At 42.9% G+C, this 24,447-nt stretch overlaps 1 protein-coding gene across 6 annotated transcripts in view; it reads right to left on the reverse strand.

The window, feature by feature from the left end:
- LOC144894534 (uncharacterized) overlaps nt 1-24,447 on the reverse strand; it is a 136,055-nt gene that overhangs the window by 99,703 nt on the left and 11,905 nt on the right. The window contains exon 3 of one of the 6 annotated variants that reach the window (XM_078787515.1): nt 18,019-18,219. The exons of the other annotated variants lie outside the window; for them this stretch is intronic. Within the exon in view, the coding sequence (XP_078643641.1) occupies nt 18,213-18,219 (7 nt within the window). The 3' untranslated portion in view covers nt 18,019-18,212. Of the gene's footprint in view, nt 1-18,018; nt 18,220-24,447 lie in introns of those variants that run through there. 6 annotated transcript variants of the gene reach the window in all.

The raw sequence follows: 24,447 nt of genomic DNA on the forward strand, positions 1-24,447 counted from the left end.
CCATACCCAAGCGAACGAGCCCGCCTGTTTTAGTTTTTCTCTCATCATCCATGACTGAGATCAAAGCACTGAAAAACTGTTTTTTTTAAAAAAAAACCCGATGCGCCCCAGCCTCACCCAGACCCTAGCTCCTTTGGCCCCCAAGTAAATTGAGTTTGAGACCCCTGGTCTAGATGTTCATGTATAGGTTTAAAAATATTGTCAACTGCAACTTGTATTAATTATTCATTCATTCATTCTCTACCGCTTACCCTCACGAGGGTCGCGGGGGTGCTGTTGGCTATCCTGGACTGGTGGCCAGCCAATCACAGGGCACATATAGACAAACAACCATTCACACTCACATTCATACCTATGGACAATTTGGAGTCGCCAATTAACCTAGCATGTTTTTGGAATGTGGGAGGAAGCCGGAGTACCCGGAGAAAACCCACACATGCACGGGGAGAACATGCAAACTCCACACAGAGATGGCCGAGGGTGGAATCGAACTCGGGTCTCCTAGCTGTGTGGCCTGTGCATCCCCAACTTGTATTAATTACTTAAAATTTTCTAGTACACTCCTCACATTGATGCCGTCAAAAAAAGTGTCTGATTAGTTTCAAGGTAAAAAGAATAAATATAACGGTAGAAAATTAAATTTAATATGGAATATCCCAACTAACGTGATTGATTCTCATTTGTTGTGCTTATGTAGGACATTTTTTCCCTTAGATTGAGAATAAATTATGGCTCGAGCTGACACCTTCTTTTTGCCGTTAAGACAGTAGCCCGCCGCTTATTGATTTTGAATGTGATAAATGTTTCTTTCCTATTGCTACCGTTTCTGGTTAATTCATCCAATATAATGACCAGAGTAAAAATTGCTGTCGTGTTGCCAAGGCAAAGAAAGATGGCTCATGTGAGCAAAGTGCACCTTCCCGATATGAACCGTGCACAAGCTCAGACATCTATGTGAGAGAGTTCTAATTATAACCTTGAACAACAATGCTGGCAGCTCTCTAATTGCCAATTACCTCAGGGTCATCATTGTTACCTCTCAATCGCACATGGCCTCCCCTGCTATGCACCCTCCTACTCTTCCTCATGGGACAAAGCGGGTGCTTCACACACCGCTCCCTTTGCTCCGTCTTCTCATGTGTGGAAACCAAAGAGCTCTTTAATTTGCTGCAGCTCTTCTGCAAAGCCGTGTGAAGGCCGAGGACATGACAACTAACTAAATGGCTATCATTTGGTGTCACTGTAGAATTGTCTGAGCTCGCCCCGGATGGTTCTGTACGCCGGCCGACTGCTTCTAAATCACATCGCAACCCTCAGCGAACCCTTCCCTCCCGGCAACACAGTTAGCTGCTAAATCACAGGAAGTAAATGTGACAGGGCAGCTAATCTAACTGTAAACACATTTGCTCCTAATGCTGATACGCAAACAGCCCTTGGATGATACATAACAAGTCTCTCTAAAAACAGTGAGCTTAAGGTGGAGGGTGGAGGGTGGAGGATGGAGGATGGAGGATGGAGCGAGGACTCTGAGCGGAAAGAAAACTGTTGCATCAGAGCAAAAGTAGGTGCAAGCACAGCGGCACCCGGCAGTTTATTGCTGCCTGGATCCATTAGCACATTAGCATTCTCTCTTAGCGCCCGCTACCTGCCCACTTATACCTAAATAATATATTTCAGTCCATTGGAAATTACTGAAACGACTAAAAACTTTGTGGCACCTTAGAGAACAAACATTCTGCGTATTGGATTGTTTTGATTATCAATATATAGCGCTGTCTCAAGTATAATCATAAGAAATGTGGCTAGGATTTATTGTTTATTATTACCACAGTTTCAGTAATGTGCGGTAAGATTCATAGCTGCTGAGGCGCTTTTACTAACTGAAAAACATTTGTGTTAGTACCTTTTATCTGTATATGAAGTACATGTGTCATATCGTTTTGCAGGAAAAGTTGTGATACTTTGTTGTAAAAGTCTGATCAACTTCTGGTGAGCTTTAATTTGTAATCCTTGCATTTGACTTGTTGCTCTCCAGATGATGCTGCAACAAACCTATCGACAGGATTACCGTATTTTCCGGACTATAATCACACTTTTTTTTTCATAGGTTGGCTGTTCCTGCAACTTATACTCCAGAGCGACTTATCAATGAAAAAAGTGTTTATGTTACATAAACACTGGACTTTTCTGTTCATGTTTATTTTTTGTGTTAGCATATCTTACACCTATTCAGCAGTCGTTTGTAAAATAAATTACCTGCAAAAAATGCGATTTATGTATTTTTTTCTACCGAATTATGCATTTATGGCCTTGTGCGACTTATACTCCGGAAATACTGTCACGGTGCGTCATGCGGGTGTTGCGATGCGACCCCAGGATGCAGAGATGAGACGGCTGGTGCAGGTAAAAGCTTCGCTTTTATTTCTTTAAATACGGCGAATGCAGCACTGGCATACGACACGTAGTGAACGACAAACAATGACCCAACAAAAACTAGACGCACCTGGCTGAACTAAATACAAGAAACAAATTGGAAACAGGTGCGCGTAGAAGAAAGTGTAAAAGTAACGAAACACAGGACAGACGAACACAGGAAAAACTACAAAATAAGAGCATGAAAACCGGAACTAAGGCAAACAACGTGAAAAACAAAACTGTCACACAGGAGGTGATGCAGATTGTGACAAATACGGCAATAAGCACCTTCCAGTTCACCCACGCCCCCCACCCATTCTTGTAGCCAGTACCACAACCACCCTCACATAGGATATTTTTCTGTAAATGTATGCTTGTGTTTTCCAAAAACAAGCACTCAAAAGTGGCTCATTATTTGTTGACTGCCTTTCATAATGTTGCAGGATTACCGCCATGCATACATTAACATGAAGTTTGATGTTATTAGCGACTTTCAATAATGAAGCGGTACACTGGCTGACATTTGGAATCATGTCCAATACGCTGCTCAGCTTCAAGAGGGTTGATGCAGAAGCATTTGCCAGTGGATCAAATCAAACCAACCCATTATTCCAAAAAAAACAACATTTCACCTTTAAACACACGCGGCAATCCAAGAAAGTGGAATGTGCTGGAAGAATTTCAGTTTGTAATGACATCGAGAGACTCCCGGGATGAGCAAGTCAGACATACGGGCATCATGACAAGAGCAGGACAGGAACTGAGCAGCTGACTCATCCGTTGCACAAGCCGAAAGCACAATGAAGCTACGTGACATCATTGGAGCTCCATGCATGGGAAGACAGAGCCATCTCCAACAGTAAAGGAAGGCAGGAACCAGCAACTGAAAAGCTACGATCCAGAACTTAGAACCTGGAGCCAATCAGCATCTCTTTCCTTCCGAGGTCAGTGAATGATACACTCCCAACTCCAGCAAACCTGCAAAAGTGGGGCATGAGAGAGGACTCATTGTGCAGGCTTTGTGTTGAGTTTCACATCTTGTCCGGATGTAAAATATCACTCACCCAAGGAAGGTACAGGTGGTGCCATGACAAGGTATTCACTTATACTCACTCACTAACACCCTAGAGCAGAAAAGAATTAAACAACAGCCATCCAGTTCGTAAGGGATGCAGAAAAGCCACCAAACACAGCAGCAACAACAACAACAACAACAAGAACCAGTCTGCTATAAATGGCCCATCATGGGAAATGAAAGTTGGGAGGAAGGCTGCAGTTCCCCCCAAAATGTCCAGACAGCCCTGAGGCCAGATGTGGTACTGTGATCAAATGAGGGGGAAAAACATCATCATGTTTGAGATCACAGTCCCAAGTGAAAAGGAGTGCGAAGAGGCCTTTGAAAAAGGGCCAAGGGCCAAATACCGAGACCATTTCCACGAATGGCAAACATGGCTGGAGTGGATTCTCTGCCCCAGTCAGTGTGGACCATGATAACAGCCAATGGAGTGATGGGGAAGAACACTAAGACAGCAGCACGGGATGGGAGAGGTAGGAAAGAGGCCCTTACGAAAAGAAATTATATTTATCACTATATTACTTTAAATATATTATTTTTCCATTATATTTTCCAATACATTATATATTATAAATACATGGAATAATATATTTTTGTACATATATTATACAATATATTATATATTCATGTAATATGGCAATATATTGCAGAATATACAAATGATTGCCGCTTTCAATATATTGAAATATATTAAATCCAAATATATAATATATGAGTTTCTATATCCCAAATTATATGCAATTTTATATATGTAAAAATATAGTCCTTTTTTGGTCTTGATTGCAAGATATTTTTTATATGTATCAATGTATACACATATATGATCTATGCATATATTGCAATATATTGGAAAATATAAACTTAAGATCCCATATATGGAAATATATTTCCTAATACATTGCATTATATTTGCCAATATACTGCAATATATTTTTTTTCCAATAAGGGGGTGTTCAGCTGGAAGTCAGCCGCCAGCCCACTGTCGGGAGCGGTGGCGGTTAAGGGTTCAAACCCAGTGAACGATGGGTACTATCTGATGACATCAACCTCCTGGCTAAGGCTACTTTCCCTTCAAGTTTGCCATCTAGTACTCAATAAGTAGAATGTGTATTTTTGGCTTCAAATAACATCAAATTTTCACATTAGGAGGTGGAGTACCTGCAATTGGTTGCATACTGGGTCTGTTTTTTGCTTCCTTGAAAAAGAGCGATAATGAGTCCGGTAAAGGCCATCAAAAGGAAGATAAGAAGCATCTTAAGATGTGGGCCCAACAAGCAACATATTGTTTTACCTGTTTTTTTCCCCAGCCTTTTAACTAAGCAGTTCAGTATTTCTGATGAGTTCTTCAAACGAGACCGAAACAGGAGTGGGTAGAGGGCAGGATGGTGGGAGGTAAGGCTGACAGAGCGAGTAAAAAAGCATGGGAAGCGGAGGATTAAAGTTGACAGGGGAAAAGGCAGTTATGTCCTGAAATGGCTCTTAGCACTGGAGGGGTAATGAGTAAATAACTTGTCTATATTAATTTCTCTCTGCCTCCCCTCCATCAGTGCATGAGCACATGGTCTTTTTCCTTTGAGCTCAGCATTTGCCAAAGATGAAAAAAGGTCAAAGCACAAGTTCCTTTATATCCAGCTGTCTTCTTTCTCTTGCTTCACCTGCATTTATTATAGCCGGGGTGGACATCACAGCAAATATCAAAGCAATAATGACAAGGTTTATAAACCCAATATTTGCACGCCGTCAGGATAATTCCGAAGGGCTCAGAGGAGGATTCTATGATTAACCTTCTGCTTAAATTGAATCGGAAAGGTCAGGAGTATGTACATGTTTTTACTATCGTTTTCATCCAAACTAACGGGTACAACTTCCTGGTTACAGTTTAGGATAGATCAAACTGGAGCGTCCTGTATGCTTCTCTGAGGATTTTCATATTAAACTTCAGTGAGGACAATTCATATTGAGATATTTTCTAGGAATGGCCATAGGACCATGTTGACCTGATGATAAGACCAACCTTTTTTTAGTTATTGGGGGAAATACTTAGACAAAATCATAACATCTCCTATTTTTCCATGTATGTATGTCTGGACCCTTTCTCAGACTTCTTGGGTCAATCCAATTTAGAATTTGGTTGGTCGTGTGGAATCTATTCTTGCATCATGAACAGATCAAATAGAGTACACTAGGTCCCTATATTTATCAATATATTACTTTAAATATATTATAATATATTATTTTTCCATTATATTTTCCAATACATTATATATTATAAATACATGGAATAATATATTTTTGTACATATATTATATATTCATGTAATACTATATGGCAATATATTGCAGAATATACAAATGATTGCCGCTTTCAATATATTGAAATATATTAAATCCAAATATATAATATATGAGTTTCTATATCCCAAATTATATGCAATTTTATATATGTAAAAATATAGTCCTTTTTTGGTCTTGATCGCAAGATATTTTTTATATGTATCAATATATATATATATATATATATACATATATGATCTATGCATATATGCATATATTGCAATATATTGGAAAATATAAACATAAGATCCCATATATGGAAATATATTTCCTAATACATTGCATTATATTTGCCGATATACTGCAATTTTTTTTTTTCCATAAGGGGTTGCAACAAGCAGAGGCGCTGTAGATTCAGTTCTTAACTATTCTAGTTGGTGGTCGATTAATAACTTTATATCAGTTATGGTGTTTCTTACAAAGTATAGTAGAAACTGAAAACTACAACAGAAATGTACGAAAACTGAAAGAGAATGATCCTATAGGCAACAACATAAATCCAATGAATTCATTCCGGACACCCGGAGCTGGGGGACAATGACTTCCCATTCTGGTTTCCAGTCAACGCTATGCTAACAGGCACCATCCATCCATCCATTTTATGTACCGCTTATCCCCACGAGGGTCTCGGGCATGCTGGAGCCTATCCCAGCTGTCTTCAGGCGAGAGGCAGGGTACACCCTGGACTGGTGGCCAGCCAATCACAGGGCACATATAGACAAACAACCATTCACACTCACATTCATACCTATGGACAATTTGGAGTCGCCAATTAACCTAGCAAGACACGTTTTTTTTTTTTTTTAATAAAGATACTATGCTGATATTGATATCTTTGTGTGACAATCGATATTTCCAAACACACATATATGTATTGTTTTTTGACTGTTAAATACCGCTGCTCTCGTACTTTAAAAAAAAAAAAAGTATAAATCTTGCCTCGTCTCGTGCTTTGAGTTGGTTTGGCTTAAGTCTTAAGTCCAGTGTGTGCAACAGAATTGCACAAATTACATTTGTAACACTGAAACAGAACATCTTTAAACATCATCCTCCTTGACACAGAACACTTCCCTCAAATGTTCTCTTCTGTTTCCTAATTTCAGACCATTTTGGTGCTCATGAACACCTGACAGTATTGATCAGTGTTTATAGAGCGTACAGACAGGATCACTGTGTTGTTGGGTAACAATACTGGTGGAATAAATCAATTAAATGGACCATTTCCACCCCCACCCCCCCTTCCTACATACTGGCTTTTCTATCTCTTTATCATCCACAGCTGATGAACACACACATAGGTGGAAACATACACCTTTGACATATTTGGAATGAATAACAAGATCTCTCGAGACAATACGGCTCGAGAATAGTCGGTCCCGGTTTTACGTTTAACCCCCAGCTTCTTATGAAAGCTGGAGTTGTTTACGAACAAGACTGATTCAAATGAGCCACAAATAAGCAAAAAAAAAAAAAAAAAACCACACAGAATGACAGACTGAACATCAACTAGCTGAGCACACGCCTCAGATGTGGTGGTCTCTCATTTAGATATGTAAATGATGCCGCAGACTTGGCCTGTGAAACCCGGCAGACAACAATAATTGGCAGCGGATAATGGAGACGTGTTCAAAGCCCCCTGTCGATATTTGCGCATAGATTTAATTTACCACTCCTGTTCACATTCTATTAAGTGACGCTTTTCGGCGTAGGCCTTTTGTTTTTGTTGTTGTCCTTTGCTTGTTTGTCTGGACCAATTAGAGCCTGATCCTCCTGAGGGAAGACCGGACTCTTCAGATGTCTGCTTAAAATATTGATTGCTTCCACGCCGCCATGCCGATACATGTGTGTGTTTGTGTATGACAGCATGTTTGTTGAAAACAGATGGGGGCGGGTGTTTGTGTATGTGTTGGAAAAGAGTCGATCTCATTTACACACACACACAAACACACACAAGCAAGGGGAGGGAAGGCATCCTGCGTATGCGTTTGTTTGCCTGGATATTTGTGAGCGCCGTCTCCCTCTCACTGCCCCGGCACATATGCTCATAGCACTGTGTCATTATCCTTCTCCATCTCATTTGTCTCTCCCTACATCTTCTTTTTGCCTTCCAGCTTCGCATTATAACCCTCCATCACTGTCTTTTACTTTCTACCCGTTCACCCTCAATTTTCCATCTGTGGACGTTTCTATTATTCTGCCTATTTTTATTTCACTATCACTCATTCAGGAGCCATTCTCATTGCTTATTCACTCATCTTCCTCAGTCTGAATCGGAATCTCCTCTTCTTTATTTTGCCATCCATCAGTGTTCTTTTCCAAATCCCTTGTGGCAAGATGGCAAAATATAGAAGACAAAAGGAAATCAGTCCAGACAAAATGAGCATGTGATTTTGTGCATCGCTTATTAAGATGGTGATTGGGTTCAATTGCTAAGTCCCAGTGGTGATGTGGTAACAAACTCGGATGTGCTCAACGGATAAAGACTTGTGACACAAACCCAGGCTCAATTTGGACTGAACAAACCAAGGAAGTAAATCTTCCCCAACGCATAATTCCGGTGCCCAGGTTACATTGCCTGAACAGTTGATAAAGGTTTAATGATGGTGACAGGTTGAGCCTGACACCGTTATATGACAAATTCTTCAAAACTGCTGACAAGAAACCTGACAGGGGAGTCAAAATTTTAAATTGCAGTGTTCAATCACCGCTACCCCAGAAAAAAAAACATGCAAAAAGATAACAATGTTAAGTTCTAGTGGCAAATAAAACCTTGCACTCAGTGATAACAATGTACGGGTAATGGATGCCAGGTAGTGGCACTGGTTAACCCTCATAACATGACGCCTCAGGAAAAATACAGCATAGTGAATTGATAGCTTGTTTCTCTCAGTTGGGCTCGCTAAGGCTTTTCGACTTAACTATCCATCAGTGGGCTGAGGTTCGAGCCCGGCGTGAGCAGGGCTGTATTTGCACCCAATTTACTATTTACGAATCCAATACGGTGTGGACAGTTTTATTTTTCTTTTTTTTTTTTTTACCTGGCCAAAAAAAAAAAAAAATTAAACAAGTTTCCACAGGACCTAAATGCAGCAACAACAACAAAAATTCTCAATACAAAACAAAAAGTGCTGGGTTTCCTCTTTTCCACTGCAACCAAATTTGGTCTTCCATCTGTAGTTGATAAACTACCAGGCAATAAATAATACTACAGCTATTTTTTTGTGTGCATGTGTTGGGGAAACACTTCATAACAAATAGTAACTTAATATTTAAAAAATTGTGTGAATGAATTAAAATTGTAACAATCCTCCTGCATCATTCCCTGCATTGTTTGATGGATGTTGTAGTCTGCGGTTGCTCAATATGACAGTAAAATTCTGGCACTGACTAGTTTAAAGTCTGCCATGGCTCTCATATTTAAAAAAAAAAATAATAAGTCAATGGAGTTGAAACAGAGGTAACACCTCCCCCACTTCATTATGCAAATAGTTCAGCACTCAACCCAGCAAGCTTCTGAAGCCCAAAAAAAATAAAAAAATACAACACCCCTGTGGAACCATATGAAGATGGAAAAGCCGAGCTCTGAAAATCTACTCTGAAACCAGCTCCGACGAACCAGTCACGGTGGAAAAGGGTTGGAAAATCAAGTACTGCCTGGTCTCTTTTCAATGATCATGATCCTATCATCTCTGGCGCATTATACAATTTAGAGCAGTCATTTCCGTCCATCAGCCTCCATTGTAACGTTACTGTAGCAACCTTTAGACTGTCACAGCTCCAGCCACTGACTTGAAGAAAAAGAAAATAGAACCACAATCATTCTGCTATCAGACATTTGGTCTTTGCCAGGTAAATCCTTGAAGGTACATTACACAATTATGTTCAGGCAAATAATGGTTATAGATATAGATTTAGCATTGTATATGGAGTTTTGCACTGACCATTGAGCAAACCAGGATGAAAAGCAAGGACTACGCAGTCAAGAGAAAGGGCGAGTAGATGAAAACTCAATATTTTGGCATAAAGACACATGATTAAGGTTGAAAGTATGTGTGATGTGGCATCAGAGCATTTTATATATTGCAAACCCAAAGAGATGGGAATAGTAGGCATTCATATGAAAATCAAAAAGCCAGGCATTGTAATCTTCAAATCCGCAACCTCAATAGATGACCTGCCTCCACTTCTTTTGCAAAAGAAATCAGCCCCTTTCAACCATGAACCTGAGTCTTACACACAGTCTAGATCAGGGGTCTCAAACACACGGCCCGCGGGCCAAATGTGGCCCGCAGGACACTAGTTTGAGGCCCCCGCCTTGATATGAAAGTTTAATGTTAGTGCAGCCCGCGCAAGTTTGATATGGATGCTGTATGGTATCATGTACCCAGAAAAAATTATTACGTTTGATTAATGTTCATGTTAAAGGTTAAATAACTGTTAATAGTTATCCTCCCTATCCGTGTGGAAGTGGTAAGTTTTTGGCTTTTTTTTTTTTGTTTTGCCCTTGTTTGCCCTTACATGCTAGACAGATTTGCTCTGTACCATACAATTTTATTTGCCGTTATTTGATGTTTTTGTTATGCCATTTGGAGCGACTGGACCGGAGCAAGAAGAAGAACAGAAAAGAAGAGGAGAGAACAGAAAGGTGGGGTCAGGGGGGGGGGGGCAGTAGAGGGAGAGACAAAAACAGCAGCAACAAGAATTCCCAAAACAACAGTGACAAACAGAACAGTTAAATGTCAATGATGGCTAAGGGTCATAATGGAGATGATATCAGTGAAATGAAACAGTCCAACTTACCAGTAGCAATAGTAACGATGAAGACATGACCCATGATAGTAAACACAATTGCAACCATACAGTTACAGTAATTCACTGCTTGACATCATTATTACTGTAATAATAGCATACAAATACTAAACATCAGGGATAAGATAGTAGATTGTATAGAGAAGCACCCATGTGCTGTGAGTGTCCATATGGAGGTGTGTTGTGTATGTGAATGCGAGTGTGTGAATGTGTAATTGTCACTGAGAATGACAAAAGGATAGAGACTGCCTTCTACCACCCAGCAAACCCCGCCCCGCGCAGCCAGGTCAAGCCCCCACCGCCAGAGATCCTCCGGCCCCGTGGGTGTGGGCAAAGCCAGGGCCGACTCCCCAAGACCCGCCCCCAAAGCAACTCCCCGAAGAGACCAGCAAGAGGCCATGGAGGAGCAATCCCAACCGGCAACAGGGCGCCAGCAGGCCGGAGGAGAGCCGCACCCCCGAGACCAGCGGGAGACCATACCCCACTAGGGCAGAAGGGCATCGAAGGCCACACACCCGTGGGCACAGGGGCGCCCCCTCCGGCCGTGGACGGGCTCCCTTCCGGCGACCGCCTCCCGCCCCCCACACACCCCCAGGAAGCAGAACCAGGCCCGCCCCAGGCAACCCCAGGCCTGACCACCGATATAGGACCGCCCTGGCCAGGACAGAAGAGGCCCGGGCACACCGCCCCATGGAGGACCGGGCGGTAGAGATGGAACGCCCTACGCCAGACTCTCGCAGAGCCCCCCCCCCCGTATATCTATATGGCCATATACCCACATACACACCTACACACACATATACATACATATATATATATATATATATAAAAATTATAATAGAACTAATCATTATTTATCTAAGTATTTAAAACAATAAATACATAAAATAAACTCAAACACATGCACACCCCATCCACTCAATACACACACATGCAAGCACATGCTGTGGACGTCCCCGGGTGGGGCGTCCGGGGCATCACAGGGCGGGGGACCCAGGGGTCCCAGACCCACAACCAGGCCCCGAGCCCAGGGAGGTACGGACCGCCAAGGCATAGCACCCCCAGACTCCCCTCGACCACGGCATCAGGGCTACGGCAGTGTGGCAGACAAAGGAGCGGGTGAGGGGAGGAGGCCCGCATATGAGCAAGCGGAGGGGGCGAGCAGGCGAGTGGTGAGGCGCTCCACTGGGCCGGCTGACACCCGCCGGGCAGCTCACCCCCATGAGGGAGAGCCATAGCTCCAAGTCACAGGGAGGCCAAGCACCAGAGCCGAGGAGTTAAGACCAGCGCAAGGCCACCGACGGACCCCACCATCCACCGGAAGGGCAACCCCCCCCCCCCTGCCCCCAGAACCAGCAGCGCTCCACCCACGTACCAGAGAACAATCCCCGACGAGCCCTAAGGCAAGACTGGGGATGGGCAAAGACAGGAAAAGCACCGCCCCCCCAGCAGGCCCCACCCCGAGGAGCATGCTCCCCATCCCCACACACCACCCAGGCCCCCGTCCCCATGAGCAGGATCAGGCCCCCTCCCAACACACAGCCCGGTCCCCGCAGCAGCCACCACAGCGCAACAACCCCAAGCCACCACCGTAGACTTCCGGCTACCAGCAGCGCGGACCCCACCGCCTGGAGGCCGGTGAACGCCCCCCCAAGGGCACGTTGGCGCCCGCGACCCAGGACAGACCCAGGGAGGTAGCGCCAACCATGAGACCAGGGCAAGCCCCGGCGTCAGCTGGTTCCAGCGGGACCCCCAGGAAGGCCAGGCAGACCAAAATATCCTGCAGCCCAGGGCACCCCGAGCGAGCCGCCAAGCCCCAGCAGCCAGCGGGCCAATCGCGGGGGTAGGCAGTAGGCTCTCCGGTCCAGCCCGCTACACCTGTGTGTGTGAAGATGGTATTGTGTAGATTGTGCAATTAAAAATAGGCCTGCCCCGTATGGCTGACCTATGTGTGGTGTATGTGTATGTGTATGTGTGTGTGTGTGTGTGTGTGGAGGGAAGCTGAACAATGGTGGGTCCCATGCCTGCCCAGATCCCCCCCAGAACTGTCTAAGGTGCGGTTAAAATTGAAGGGTGACCAAGCCAGAGGAATGCCGAGGACAAAAGGGCATCCGCAAGGAAACCCTTTGCCCCCGGCAAAACCAGTTGCAGGCCACCCCCCAAAGTCCTACATGTATGTGAGGTGCTGCAGTGCAGCAGGGAGGATCGGGGCCCCCCACACGCCCACCCCGCACTACCGGCCAACCGAGCCGGGCAAGCCAGCCGCCCGGAGCAAGCCCCGGGCCACAGGACCAACCACGAGCCCCACCCAGCCCATCGTGGCAGCCAGTCCGGCCCGCCAGCTCCCCCCCGGAGGGCCCCACCAGAGATTGTGCCAGCTACGCCACCCCCGGACCACCAGGAGCCGCGGACAAACCACACGCCCAGAGGCAGCTCCTACAACCACCAGAACAGCAGGGACCGCGACCCGGCAACACATCCGTCACCATGGCAGCCCAGGGAGTGACACCACAGAGACCGCAGGAGAACCAGGACCCGCATGGGGAAGAGCCCAACCCCGCCCCCTGGGCACGTGAGCCAAGAGTGCCAGGGCGGGACAGAGACACACACACCAGGCAGCAGAGCCCACCAGGTAGACCACACCCCAACAGCCGCAAAAAGTGAATGCCCCCCCAGTCCCACCCTCCACCACAGCGCCGACCCGTCTCCACCACATCTCCCATCCACCCACGGACCCGCCGAGTAGGACACCCCGGAGGCGGGAAGACCGCCACGAGACCGGAGACAGAAGGGGCCAACCAGACACCGGCAAATAGCAGGGGCCGCCCGTGAGCCACCGGCCAGCCCCACCCCCCAACCCTTGGTCGAGGCCCCCCCATGACCCAGAGCCCACCACCCCACCCCCAAGCAAGCCCCCTGCTAATCCCGGCCCGCGCCGCGCAGAGCACCACCCCCACCGCTATCCGCCCCGCTACCCACGCACACACAGCCAGCACCACCACCCGCCCGCCCCACATCCACCACAACCCAGCCATCCCCCTACCGAAGGGAGGGAAGCAGGTAATGCCCCACCCCAGCACCGCACCTCCCCACCCAGAGCCCAAGCTGCACAAACGAGACCCCCCCTCCCGTATGAGCTTACCAGGCGCCCCACCCGGGGCCGGGGTATTTTGGCTATTTAAGTTTAAAGGAAATAACTTAAAGGCTACCGTTTAGGTCGCTAGCTCTCTAGTTTGCGAGTTAGCATGTGTCTCAAGACCCTGCAGTTGCGCAATATGTTGTAAATAAAAAGAGTATAAATGTGACTATAGTCGTGTTTTGTCATGTCTACAGGGCTCTAATAATGCTTTGTTAATTATAATCTGAAAAAATAATTTGTATTATTAAATTTATTTATTTATTACTGATTGATTTTCTTTATTCTTGATGTGTTTATTTATTTTTCATCTTATTTTGTGTAGAAAAATAAAAAGTAAGATATTTGAGAACAGTTGAATGTTTTATCAAAGCTTTTTTTTTTTAGAAAATTGGAACCAAAGCAACTTTTTTTAATTTTTTTGTTTTTAAATAAATGAGTTTTGTTTTTTTTTTTGAGAAAACCTTATGCGGCCCATTCTCACCCAGACCCGAGCTCCAGTGGCCCCCAAGTAAATTGAGCTTGAGACCCCTGGTCTAGATGCTAAGCAGCCACTGTACTAAGCAAATTTCACTCATTATGACAAGTAACAAAGCAAATCTACTTTGTTTTGTTTAAGACAATTCAAATTCCAAGAGGATCTGCCTGCTTTGATTTTAGCTTTCATTTTTCACATGCAGATAAGAAGTGTTTACTGTTGGGTTCAAAGCCGCATTAGCACTAATTGCATAGTTTCACAAATGGTGCCTTAAGAGCACCAACTGTCTGGTTTCATTGGTTCAAAGGACTAAAGAGAGCGGGGCATGAAACACCTTGAGGCACTGAGAACAATTCAATCAGAACTTTTTGTGGTGAAGCAAATCAGCCTGTTAAGACTGCCAAAAACTGCCATCAGAATCCCTTTTGACAATTCACGGCGAGAATTGGTAATGGTAGTAACCAGACCAAAATAAACAAGTAGATGCATAAAGTAGTAGAAGTAATAGGGCCTAATTTTGGTGCTAAATTAAATAAGGGGTACTGAAATTCAGTATTGTTGCAGACAAGCCGGTGATGCGCTGATGACTGTGAAGATCGAGCTAAAATGCTCAGGCTCAAATGCTCAAAAAAGTTTGGTTGTACTAAGAATGTGAAATTCTGCAAGTAACATCTTTACTTGTTGTTACTTATGATTACATAATTAGTAAAAAACTAATACCGTTACAACTATAACTGTAGTCTAATACCTTCCTCTGCTCTTCCCATTGCAAGGACTGAGTGGTTTTACACTTTTTTAGTTTTATTTAATATCATTTTGCAGTGGTTCACGGCCCTTCATACTCATGACAGTTAAGAATTTACTTCAAAAAGTGTCCCATAGAGAAGAAGGGAAATGAAGGATAAGAGAGCTAATAATCCGATGCAGGTTATATGAGATAATTGAGGTCTTGAGGCAGACATGTCCTTGTGTCGTTTTTATCCCAAGAGGTTGTCAAACTCAAAAACGACACCATCCTCTCCTTTATCCATGGACGGATGTTTTTCTTTACTTCTTAGGTAATTTCTTCTTATAAGTCCATAAAAAAAAATCCCTATTCTGATTCCATCTCTCACCTCAACGTCCATTAGCACACTGAGGAAGACAAAAGCAATGAGAGACTTCATTTACTTCAGATAATGAAGTGCTGAGTTCTGGCACTTCCATTCATACGTCGTCCCACTTTTATGTTTTTTTGTTTTTTTTTGGAGGGGGCACAAATTAAGAACCACATTTACAATGGCGATACCACTTTCTTCCACTTCATTAAAAGAACATTGTGTACAACTGATAGAAACAACGGAAGTTGCCATGGAGATAAAAGCAGTACAATCCACATTTATAAAAATGTGGTATACTGGCTTGCTTATGGACACAGTCTTACTGTATGTATTTTCAACACCAAACCCCCTCTTGTTCCTCATATGACCCCCTACTGGAAGCATTTTATGACCTCTGCCAAGAACAGTATATTGTTTGTGAGCAGGGTGTTTTATTTATTATCGTGTTTGCGCCTCCTGCGAAGGTTTTGATACCAGTTCTCTTAAACAAATAACAGAACCATCATAAAAATCTAACATTTGAAGGCGCCCTGAAATTCTCATTATGTTCTACATTGATTGATTTTTTAAAGCAAATGGCAAATTCCAAAATGACAATGCACAATTCTGGAAATTACATCGACTGGTAATTCTCATGAAAATAGTACTCATGCCAAAACCTTGTGTTGCTGCCGGATATTACTTGAGAATTCCTCCCATTTTGCTCCAATAGGTGTTTGGAAAAGTTCACCCATTCATGCTTTGACATGCTTTGATACGCACCCCCCGTATTGTTTGCACATTGGTTGCTGAGGCATTGCGTTCACGACTAGTTCACAGAAATTATGCATTTATTGAATTTTCACAATATAGGATTCAGTATTAATAAAGATGTTTTTATAATTAGAACTTTGAAAACCTGTTTTACAACTTCATAGAGTTTTTAACATTACAGCTCTGTTGACATGAAATAACATGCATATAGTCACCTTTACACTCAAATTATTCAATGTTTATATCACTTGCGCAACTCTTATGCTGCAGGGCTTCAAGATGGCTGCTAGCTAGCAAACTCAAATTTATTTCTTCTAAACTTAAGAAGCCAAAAATGTACCACTGCCACACAGAATGGGAGGATTCAGGTTTTTTCCCACTCTATCATCAGTGTCATACTGCTGCCTAGTGAACGGAATATTGCATATCACTTAATTTCAATATATTTCAATGAATATATTCATTCATTCATTTTCTACCACTTATCGTCACAAGGTTCGCGGTGGTGCTGGAGCCTATCCCAGCTGTCTTCGGGCGAGAGGCGGGGTACACCCTGGACTGGTCGCCAGCCAATCACAGGGCACATATAGACAAACAACCATTCACACTCACATTCATACCTATGGACAATTAACCTAGCATGTTTTTGGAATGTGGGAGGAAACCGGAGTACCAGGAGAAAACCCACACAGAGATGGCCGAGGGTGCAATTGAACCCGGGGCTCCTAGCTGTGAGGTTTGTGCGCTAACCACTCTATCTCCGTGCAGCCAAATATAATATATTCATTATAATTAATAACATAATAAATATAATATTTTACTACACACCAGTCTACAAACAATTGCGTACCACTGCAAGTACAAAATGTGTGCTAGTGTAAACTAGGGTCATTTCATATACATGTTTTACACTACAAGCTATTATACGATCATTTTTTAGGTCATGATATTCATGTGAACATGTGGAAAATGTCCTTATGGCATTCTGTCCTCACACATTACTTGGATAGCTGCATATCCGAGTGAAATCTCTTGGGCTCAGGGACACAACAGGGGTGCTAGGTTTGTTATTACACCGGCACCCGATGGTGCACTGGAATGAATTAACCCAGACATGAGAATATGCAGTATTGCAAGCAGTTTTTTTTCCCGTAGGAGATATGGCATGGCTCCTTTTTGGGAATCCCATCCAGTAGCTCAAAAATGGTATTGCTGGATAGACAATAGGTTTCTACTACTCTTATTTCTGACAGTCCAAATATGTTGCTCTCTCTTGTCATCTCTCATTGCACATACTGTAAGGCCTCCTTCTCACCCAACAATGACATCAGCTGCACATAACACTTGGTTTGCACCTGCCCTCCAAACATTCGAAAAATAGACACAAAAACACAAACCACAAATCACATTGCGGTGCAAAATCATATTTGCTTCTCTTCTTACCAACATTTTGTATGTTGTTTTGTATAATCTGCATATATTCCACATGTTCATGAAGGCAAACGCACCCAAAAAATGACTGCAAGTGCTACTCATTTGCTGCATCATTATGCACGGCTCTGGTACAGTACCTAGGTGAGTCCCTTTGTGCCACACACATCTCATATTTAATAGTTTAACTGCCAAATAAGTGTAAAAATAAGTCATCCACCGTTATCCAACTTGTATAACAAGTGACTTAAGTTTTGGCAAAAGATGCTTTTGGGGTAAGTACTACAAAAAAGCCAAGGAGAAAGCAAAAATGTGCAGATTTGGATGAACTCAAACTCAAGGTGTTAAACGTTACACATTATCAGTTCATAATACCTTAATCTTTACTATGAAATTATGGCAATTGCAGGATTGTTTGGCTTTGGCAGAGGTAATCGTTCTTTATATTATTCACTGTTCACGTTGCAGCAGCACAAGCAGCTGGTGAGCAGAGCTTTCAATCTCAACTGGTGCCTTTGACAGGGCTTCATGTCCTCATCCACCAGGTGAGTAGCATAGAGCCACAAAAAAATCTGTTCTCCTTTTGTGTCCTTTCCTTGCGTCACGTCCACCACATATAGCGCAGAAGACGCCATCTGCTTGAGACGTCGCAATTTCATGGAAACAACCCCGGCATCCTTCGCTACGGCCTTAATGAGACACATCAAGGACAACTAGCTAGTAAAATCTGTTTGTGAATATGTGCATGGTTGAGTGTTTGTGGAGAAAGTGCGTGAGGGCGTCAGGGTCACTGTCTGCCCCCCCCCCATAACAAAGTCTGCTGTTGTTAAATTTCACTGTTGAATGCTCGTAAACACTTAAATGCATCATTTATGGTGCAGGGATATGCTCTTGTTATTGTCTTGCAGCTAGTGGAGTTGCTTTTTCCAATACAGCAGAACCTCCATCCAATCTGAAGATCAACCATCATTTTATGGGGAAAATATGATTAAAAAGTTCAGGATTTCATGCAAGATATCAGCAAATTTCGTGAGATGATGAGTAAGTGGTGTACAGTGTTCGAGAACAGTACAATACATCAGCAGGGGTTAGTACACAAGAAGTCAGTCCAGGAAGGCAAAGGTATCCAAAAACGGCAGGCAGGAGAAGGGGTCAAAAGCCAGGTAGGGCTAAAACGTGACATGGGAGTACAACAAACTTGCAACTAACAGGAGGAACCAGAGGGTATAAATAGGGAACAGGTAATCAAAGGTGACAAGGAACACCTGTGCAGAATCAGGTAGCAGGAGGCAGGAGCTCCAAGATGAAGGATGGGCAGCAGGTTTTCGGTGTAAAATTTTGGTGTTAACCATTCATTTATTTTCTACCGTTTACCCTCACAAGGGTCACGCAGGGGTGCTGGAGCCTATCCCAGTTTACTTTGGGCGAGAGGAGGGCTACACCCTGGACTGGTCGCCAGCCAATCACAGGGCACATATAGACAAACAACCATTCACACTCACATTCATACCTATGGACAATTTGGAGTTGCCAATTAACCTAGCATGTTTTTGGAATGTGGGAGGAAACCGGAGTACCCGGAGAAAAGCCACGCATGCACGGGGAGAACATGCAAACTTCACACAGAGATGGCCGAGGGTGGAATTGAGCCCGGGGCTCCTAGCTAAACAGCCATTTACACTCACATTCATACCTATGGACAGTTTGAAGTCGCCAATTGGTAATGGTTTTATTTCATTTGAACATGCATCAGTTCACAGTTACATTTGTTCACTTCCTGCTTTCCTAATATAGTTTAAGTTGTTTTTATTTTTGTCATGTACCGAAGTACGAGGTGATATGACCATACAATGCCATAATGGGTACCATAGTAAGTGTCAATATAGTGATATATATAGCACATCATGACTGATGACTGACTTCAAGACTCTTCATCCTTGTTGACCAGCATCTCCAAATTTGTGGGCCTTGAGGTTTCACAGTACAGCATATCATAGCAATCCCCAGATACCATGCAAATATGATTCCAAGCAGCCATGAGTAGCATAGGGATGAATAGATGCAATTCTGTCTTTGTCTGTAATCGTGCCTTTATTATTATGTTAATCATTTTGGATGAAGATAAAGCAAAGCACATGTCTATCATTTAGATATGTGATTATCAGAAGTAGACTTGGTCAATGTTACACATCCAATTCTCAGAGTGTGACTGAAGTTTTGTGTTTCTGTCCCTCGATGTGCTGAACTTAGGATGGATTTTCATCTGATCAAGCGGATTTGACACACTCTCCTTCCTGTAAGCGCATGTGACAAGATGTTCCTGAGAGTGAGGAGGACATGTCCACCATTTTAAGGAACAATCTAAAAGTCACAGATGGATCTTCAGAATTTTTTATACAATATAACCTCAAATGAACTTTTGTTCTTCTGTTTTTGTGTTTTACAGCTACTTTTCCAAGTTTGTTGGACAGCGTCCGAACAGACGTACATGTGATGGTTTTCACCTGTATCACATTAGTTTCATCAACCCCCTAAGTTCTGCTCTTTTGCCAATCGGCTCCCTTGTGTGCGCTGCCACCTGTCTGTTAATGTGTGATTCATTGCACTGTACTGAGTAATATAACTATTCTCTTAATCTCTTCCACTATTGATGATGTTGGGCTCTAAAATAATATATATTTTATTTTTTCAAAATTAGATTTAATTTAGGCCTCACAGCAAGGAGACCTGAGTTCAATTCCACCCTCGGCCATCTCTATGTGGAGTTTGCATGTTCTCCCCGTGCATGCATGGGTTTTCTCCGGGTACTCCGGTTTCCTCCCACATTTCAAAAACATGCTAGGTTAATTGGTGACTCCAAATTGTCCATAGGTATGAATGTGAGTGTGAATGGTTGTTTGTCTATATGTGCCCTATGTAGAAAATGAATGAATGAATATATTTAATTTATTAAAAATTGCACGTCATTGGTCCCATGACACTACCAGTCATTTCGACTTATCCCCCAGGGAACCCAGAAAAGGTCATGACTTTCTAAATTCTGTTTTCAACATTATTAGAGCTCTGCAGACATGAAATAAGACCGCTATAGTCACCTTTGCACTCCTAAAATTCTTGTTTTTATGCCACATTGCACAACTCTCATGCTGCAGGGACTGGCTAGCCTAAAATTAATATATGTTTTTTTTTTAATTAAGAAGCCAAAAACGTACCGGTTCCACACAGATTGGGAGGACAACTTCATGCAGTGTTAATGTAATGTATGGAAGGTAATGTCCCAGTGTTTCATGTCATTACTGCCGCCTAGTGACTAGAGTACTACATATCATCCTGTATTTTAATATTCTTTGACTGCTAGACCGTAGTCTACCATTAAACAGCTATCATTTATTACTTACTGAAAAATTGCGATAATCAAACCACAATATTGCAAAAGATGACGATACATACATAAGATGACTTTTCTGACCTATAAATGTAGTGTTAAATGATGCCAAATTTTCTTGAGGTGCCCCGGTTTTAGAGAGTTTTTTCCAACAATGGCTCTCTGTGACCTCACAGCATGCCAGGCTTCCTTATATGGGCGTGCTCTGTAGGCCAGATATACTCTGTGCCCTCCCCTGAGCTCTGCTTCCATGTTTACATTGTTAGCAATGTCTCTCAGGAAGAGTTTCTTTGGGTTGATTCTAATGAAGCATACATCAGGCAAAAGGTGGTTGGAGTTTCTGATTCCTTACCAGCAAAAGAAAAATCTGTCAACAGCATTTCACACTGGAATATTTTCTGAACATGGGCCAGTATGCAGCTGGACTAGCCGACAAACTGTTGCTGAAGCTGATGTCTTTCAAGCGTTACTTGGTTGTGTCAAAGAGTCAGCAGATCAAGCAGTAAGTAACAATTTATCAGTGTCCTAACTGTGTTTATTTTGTGTAAGTAATGAAACAAAAGCAGTTGTCTGTGTAGCACTATAGAGTGTGCATACAGAGAGCGGGGTGCAAATTATAATCTCATCAAGTCTGGAGTTATTAATAGTCACCACAATGGGTCTACCCGAGGATCGAATTCGGGATCCAACACATATGGCTGTATGTTGTGTTGTGGGCAGGGTTTGAATTTGATTAGAATTCTGACCAGGGTAGTTTTGCTTATGATTACAGTTGTGGTTAAGGTTAGGGTTGTTTGTTATTTTTTGGTTATGGTTACAATTTTAGTTAGGTTCAGCATTTTCTTGTGTTTAGTTAGGATTAATATTTGGTTTAGGGGGTTTGTTAGGACTATGGTGGTTTGGTTATGGTTTTGGTTGGTTTGAGTTTTAAACTTAGGGGTATGGTTTTGATTAGGTTTAAGACAAGGGTTAGCATTTTACAGGGATGAGGGTACAGATTAAGTTTTCAGTTGAGCACAACTTAAACTCTGTAAAACTTTTGACAGCTGCCACATAGTTAAGGAACTTGGAGACACAATACACTACAAAAAAGATGGCGCTCAATACGCACATATTAGGTACAAAATAGATTTTAAAACCGAACCGAGATGGCATCCCCCCAAAAGACTTTTTTGACCAAACAACACTTAAATACATTTGTTCATATGGCTGCAGTCTTTTGTCACTGCTTCCTCTGTCTCAACTCGCATTGAAAACACACACACACACACACACACACACACACACACAGCTACAGTGGCTCCCCTGAGACCAATTTGCTCCTGCAGGAATACGGTTGGAGGTACAGGCCATGTAGCATTCACCCATTTACCAAAGTAATGAGGCTTACTACTATTCACAGCCTATATTGCTTTAACTTTGAAAAAAAAAACTGAATGCTCCAACATTTTCTCCCACACACTGTGCTGCAAAGTGCCTGGTCGGATTTGGCTCAAGCTTTGGACAACCAATTCCAATATGGGCAAATTAAAGTGGTCTCAACAGCAATTTAGCTCTCTTTAAAAAATAAAAGGTAGAAAGATCTTAAAAGAACAGCGTATCCGGGTCTGCACTCAACTGCGTGAGGTGAAATCTGCTTGAGGAAAACAGAGCAAATGCGGTACTTCAGGAATATGAGCAGCGAAAGTGCAAACTCCACAAAGATTAGCTATGACAAGAGGAAACGGGAAAGAGGTCAGTGTAGGTTAGGGTTCATTATGGTTTACCTTGATCCTAAAACTGCCTCCCCTACATTTCCTGCCAGGATGACAGCAAACAAACAGGAAGGACATTATTTAGCTGTTAGGCCCCAAAATGTCCACAAGCTCCTTCCTGTGGAACTGGTGATTGATGCTTGACATTCTGTAATAGGTTTCCATGACACATGCTGTTCTTTTATCCCTATCTCAATACTGGAGGTCCCAATCCATTGCATTTCCTTACCACAAAACAGTGAAACCATTCTTGCTTCTACCTTAAGAGGATAAATACCTTGGATCCTGCAGCAAATTATCAGACTAAGGCTGTCCTACCTAGTCAGACTGCTTCCTGGTTCACAGGTCATGCTCAACCCGCCCCACATAGCTGGCCAAACACATGCCTGCAACAGAAGAACCAACTGCGTTCGTTGAACGAACGCCAGCATGTACATATGAAAAACAGTGATTATTGCAAGCGATAAAAAGATATCTGAATACAATACAATTAAATACATGTATTTGTACGCTTGTGTCTTCGTTGGAATAGGTGTGTATGCTATGTCAGTTGGTTCTTCTGTTGCAGGCATGTGTTTGGCCAGCTATGTGGGGCGGGTTGAGCATGACCTGTGAACCAGGAAGTGCGGGAATCGGTGTGTGTGTGCTGTGCTCTGGTGGTGGAAGTGTGAAAAATAAAGTTGACTGGAAGCAGCCGTTCGCCGTGTTCTTTTTTGGTATTGAAATCCTTAAGCAAAGATTGATTTAAGCTGCTTTTGTATCGATATAAGCAGACCAAATTGGCTGGCGGGAGATGAAAAGGGCATCGTAGTAACCGGATTATCATAATAACCGGGTATCGTACTAACTGAACTAATTATATCATAAAAGACTAGAAATTTGCCAGGAAATGAAAATAGTATCGTAATAAGCAGTACTTCTATATAACCGATATCGATATAACAAGACTTTACTGTAATGACCCAGATGAATGAGAATATTCACACAAGCACACCATCACATCTTGTCTTCCATATTTTGGGATTTTCTGCATGTATTGTCATCATCACTTACAGAGCAAGAATTCAACTAGACATGACAAATGCGAACACACACCTTGATAGTCCGACCCAAAACAAATGCCTGAAGCTGTTCTTTAATTTGCTCAGAACAAACTTTGTGCTGAACACACAAATCTTCCATTCCATGTCCAGGGGACCAATAGACAGCAGCTAATGGTCCGCCAGTAATAATGAAGGAACATGTGTTAGGAGTTGTGCTGAAGTCAGGAAGTTTATTTTATTTTTTGAGTAGGTGTGTGTTGAGACCGAGAGAATTCATGCAGACAGTCTGCAGCAGTCTGAGTTCTAAATCGGAATTATTGTGATCACATTGTCTGTTTACTTAAAAGATATCCTCCCTGCTGTGAGAATGGTAGACAGTGAAGTCTGGTACAAAAGGCATGCAATTACCAGGAAAACTTATGTTTTTTTTGTGTGTGAGAAGTCTTTCCATTATTAAAGAAAGTCAGATAGGGGGGGAAAAATGAGCATATCGCTTATATCCTGTGATAATGAGTGTCACCCCAGATTCCGAGCACTGGTAAAACTACATTTTTTTTTCTCCACCTCTGTGCATGTTGCAAAAATGTCTGGGTATGAACTTCAACACCACTTGACAAAGTAAAGTTCAGGAGAGAGCAGTGAGACTATAAGTTCCCTCAAAGCTCTTTCTTTTTTTTTGCCAGGAGTACGTCCCAGAAATTAGCTTTTTGCACCCGTCAAACCCAGGAACAAAAT

Source organism: Doryrhamphus excisus, linkage group LG21 (genome assembly GCF_037039965.1).
Source record: "Doryrhamphus excisus strain RoL-2023G ecotype Guam linkage group LG21, RoL_Dexc_Guam_v1.1, whole genome shotgun sequence".
NCBI classification, from domain to species: Eukaryota; Metazoa; Chordata; class Actinopteri; order Syngnathiformes; family Syngnathidae; genus Doryrhamphus; species Doryrhamphus excisus.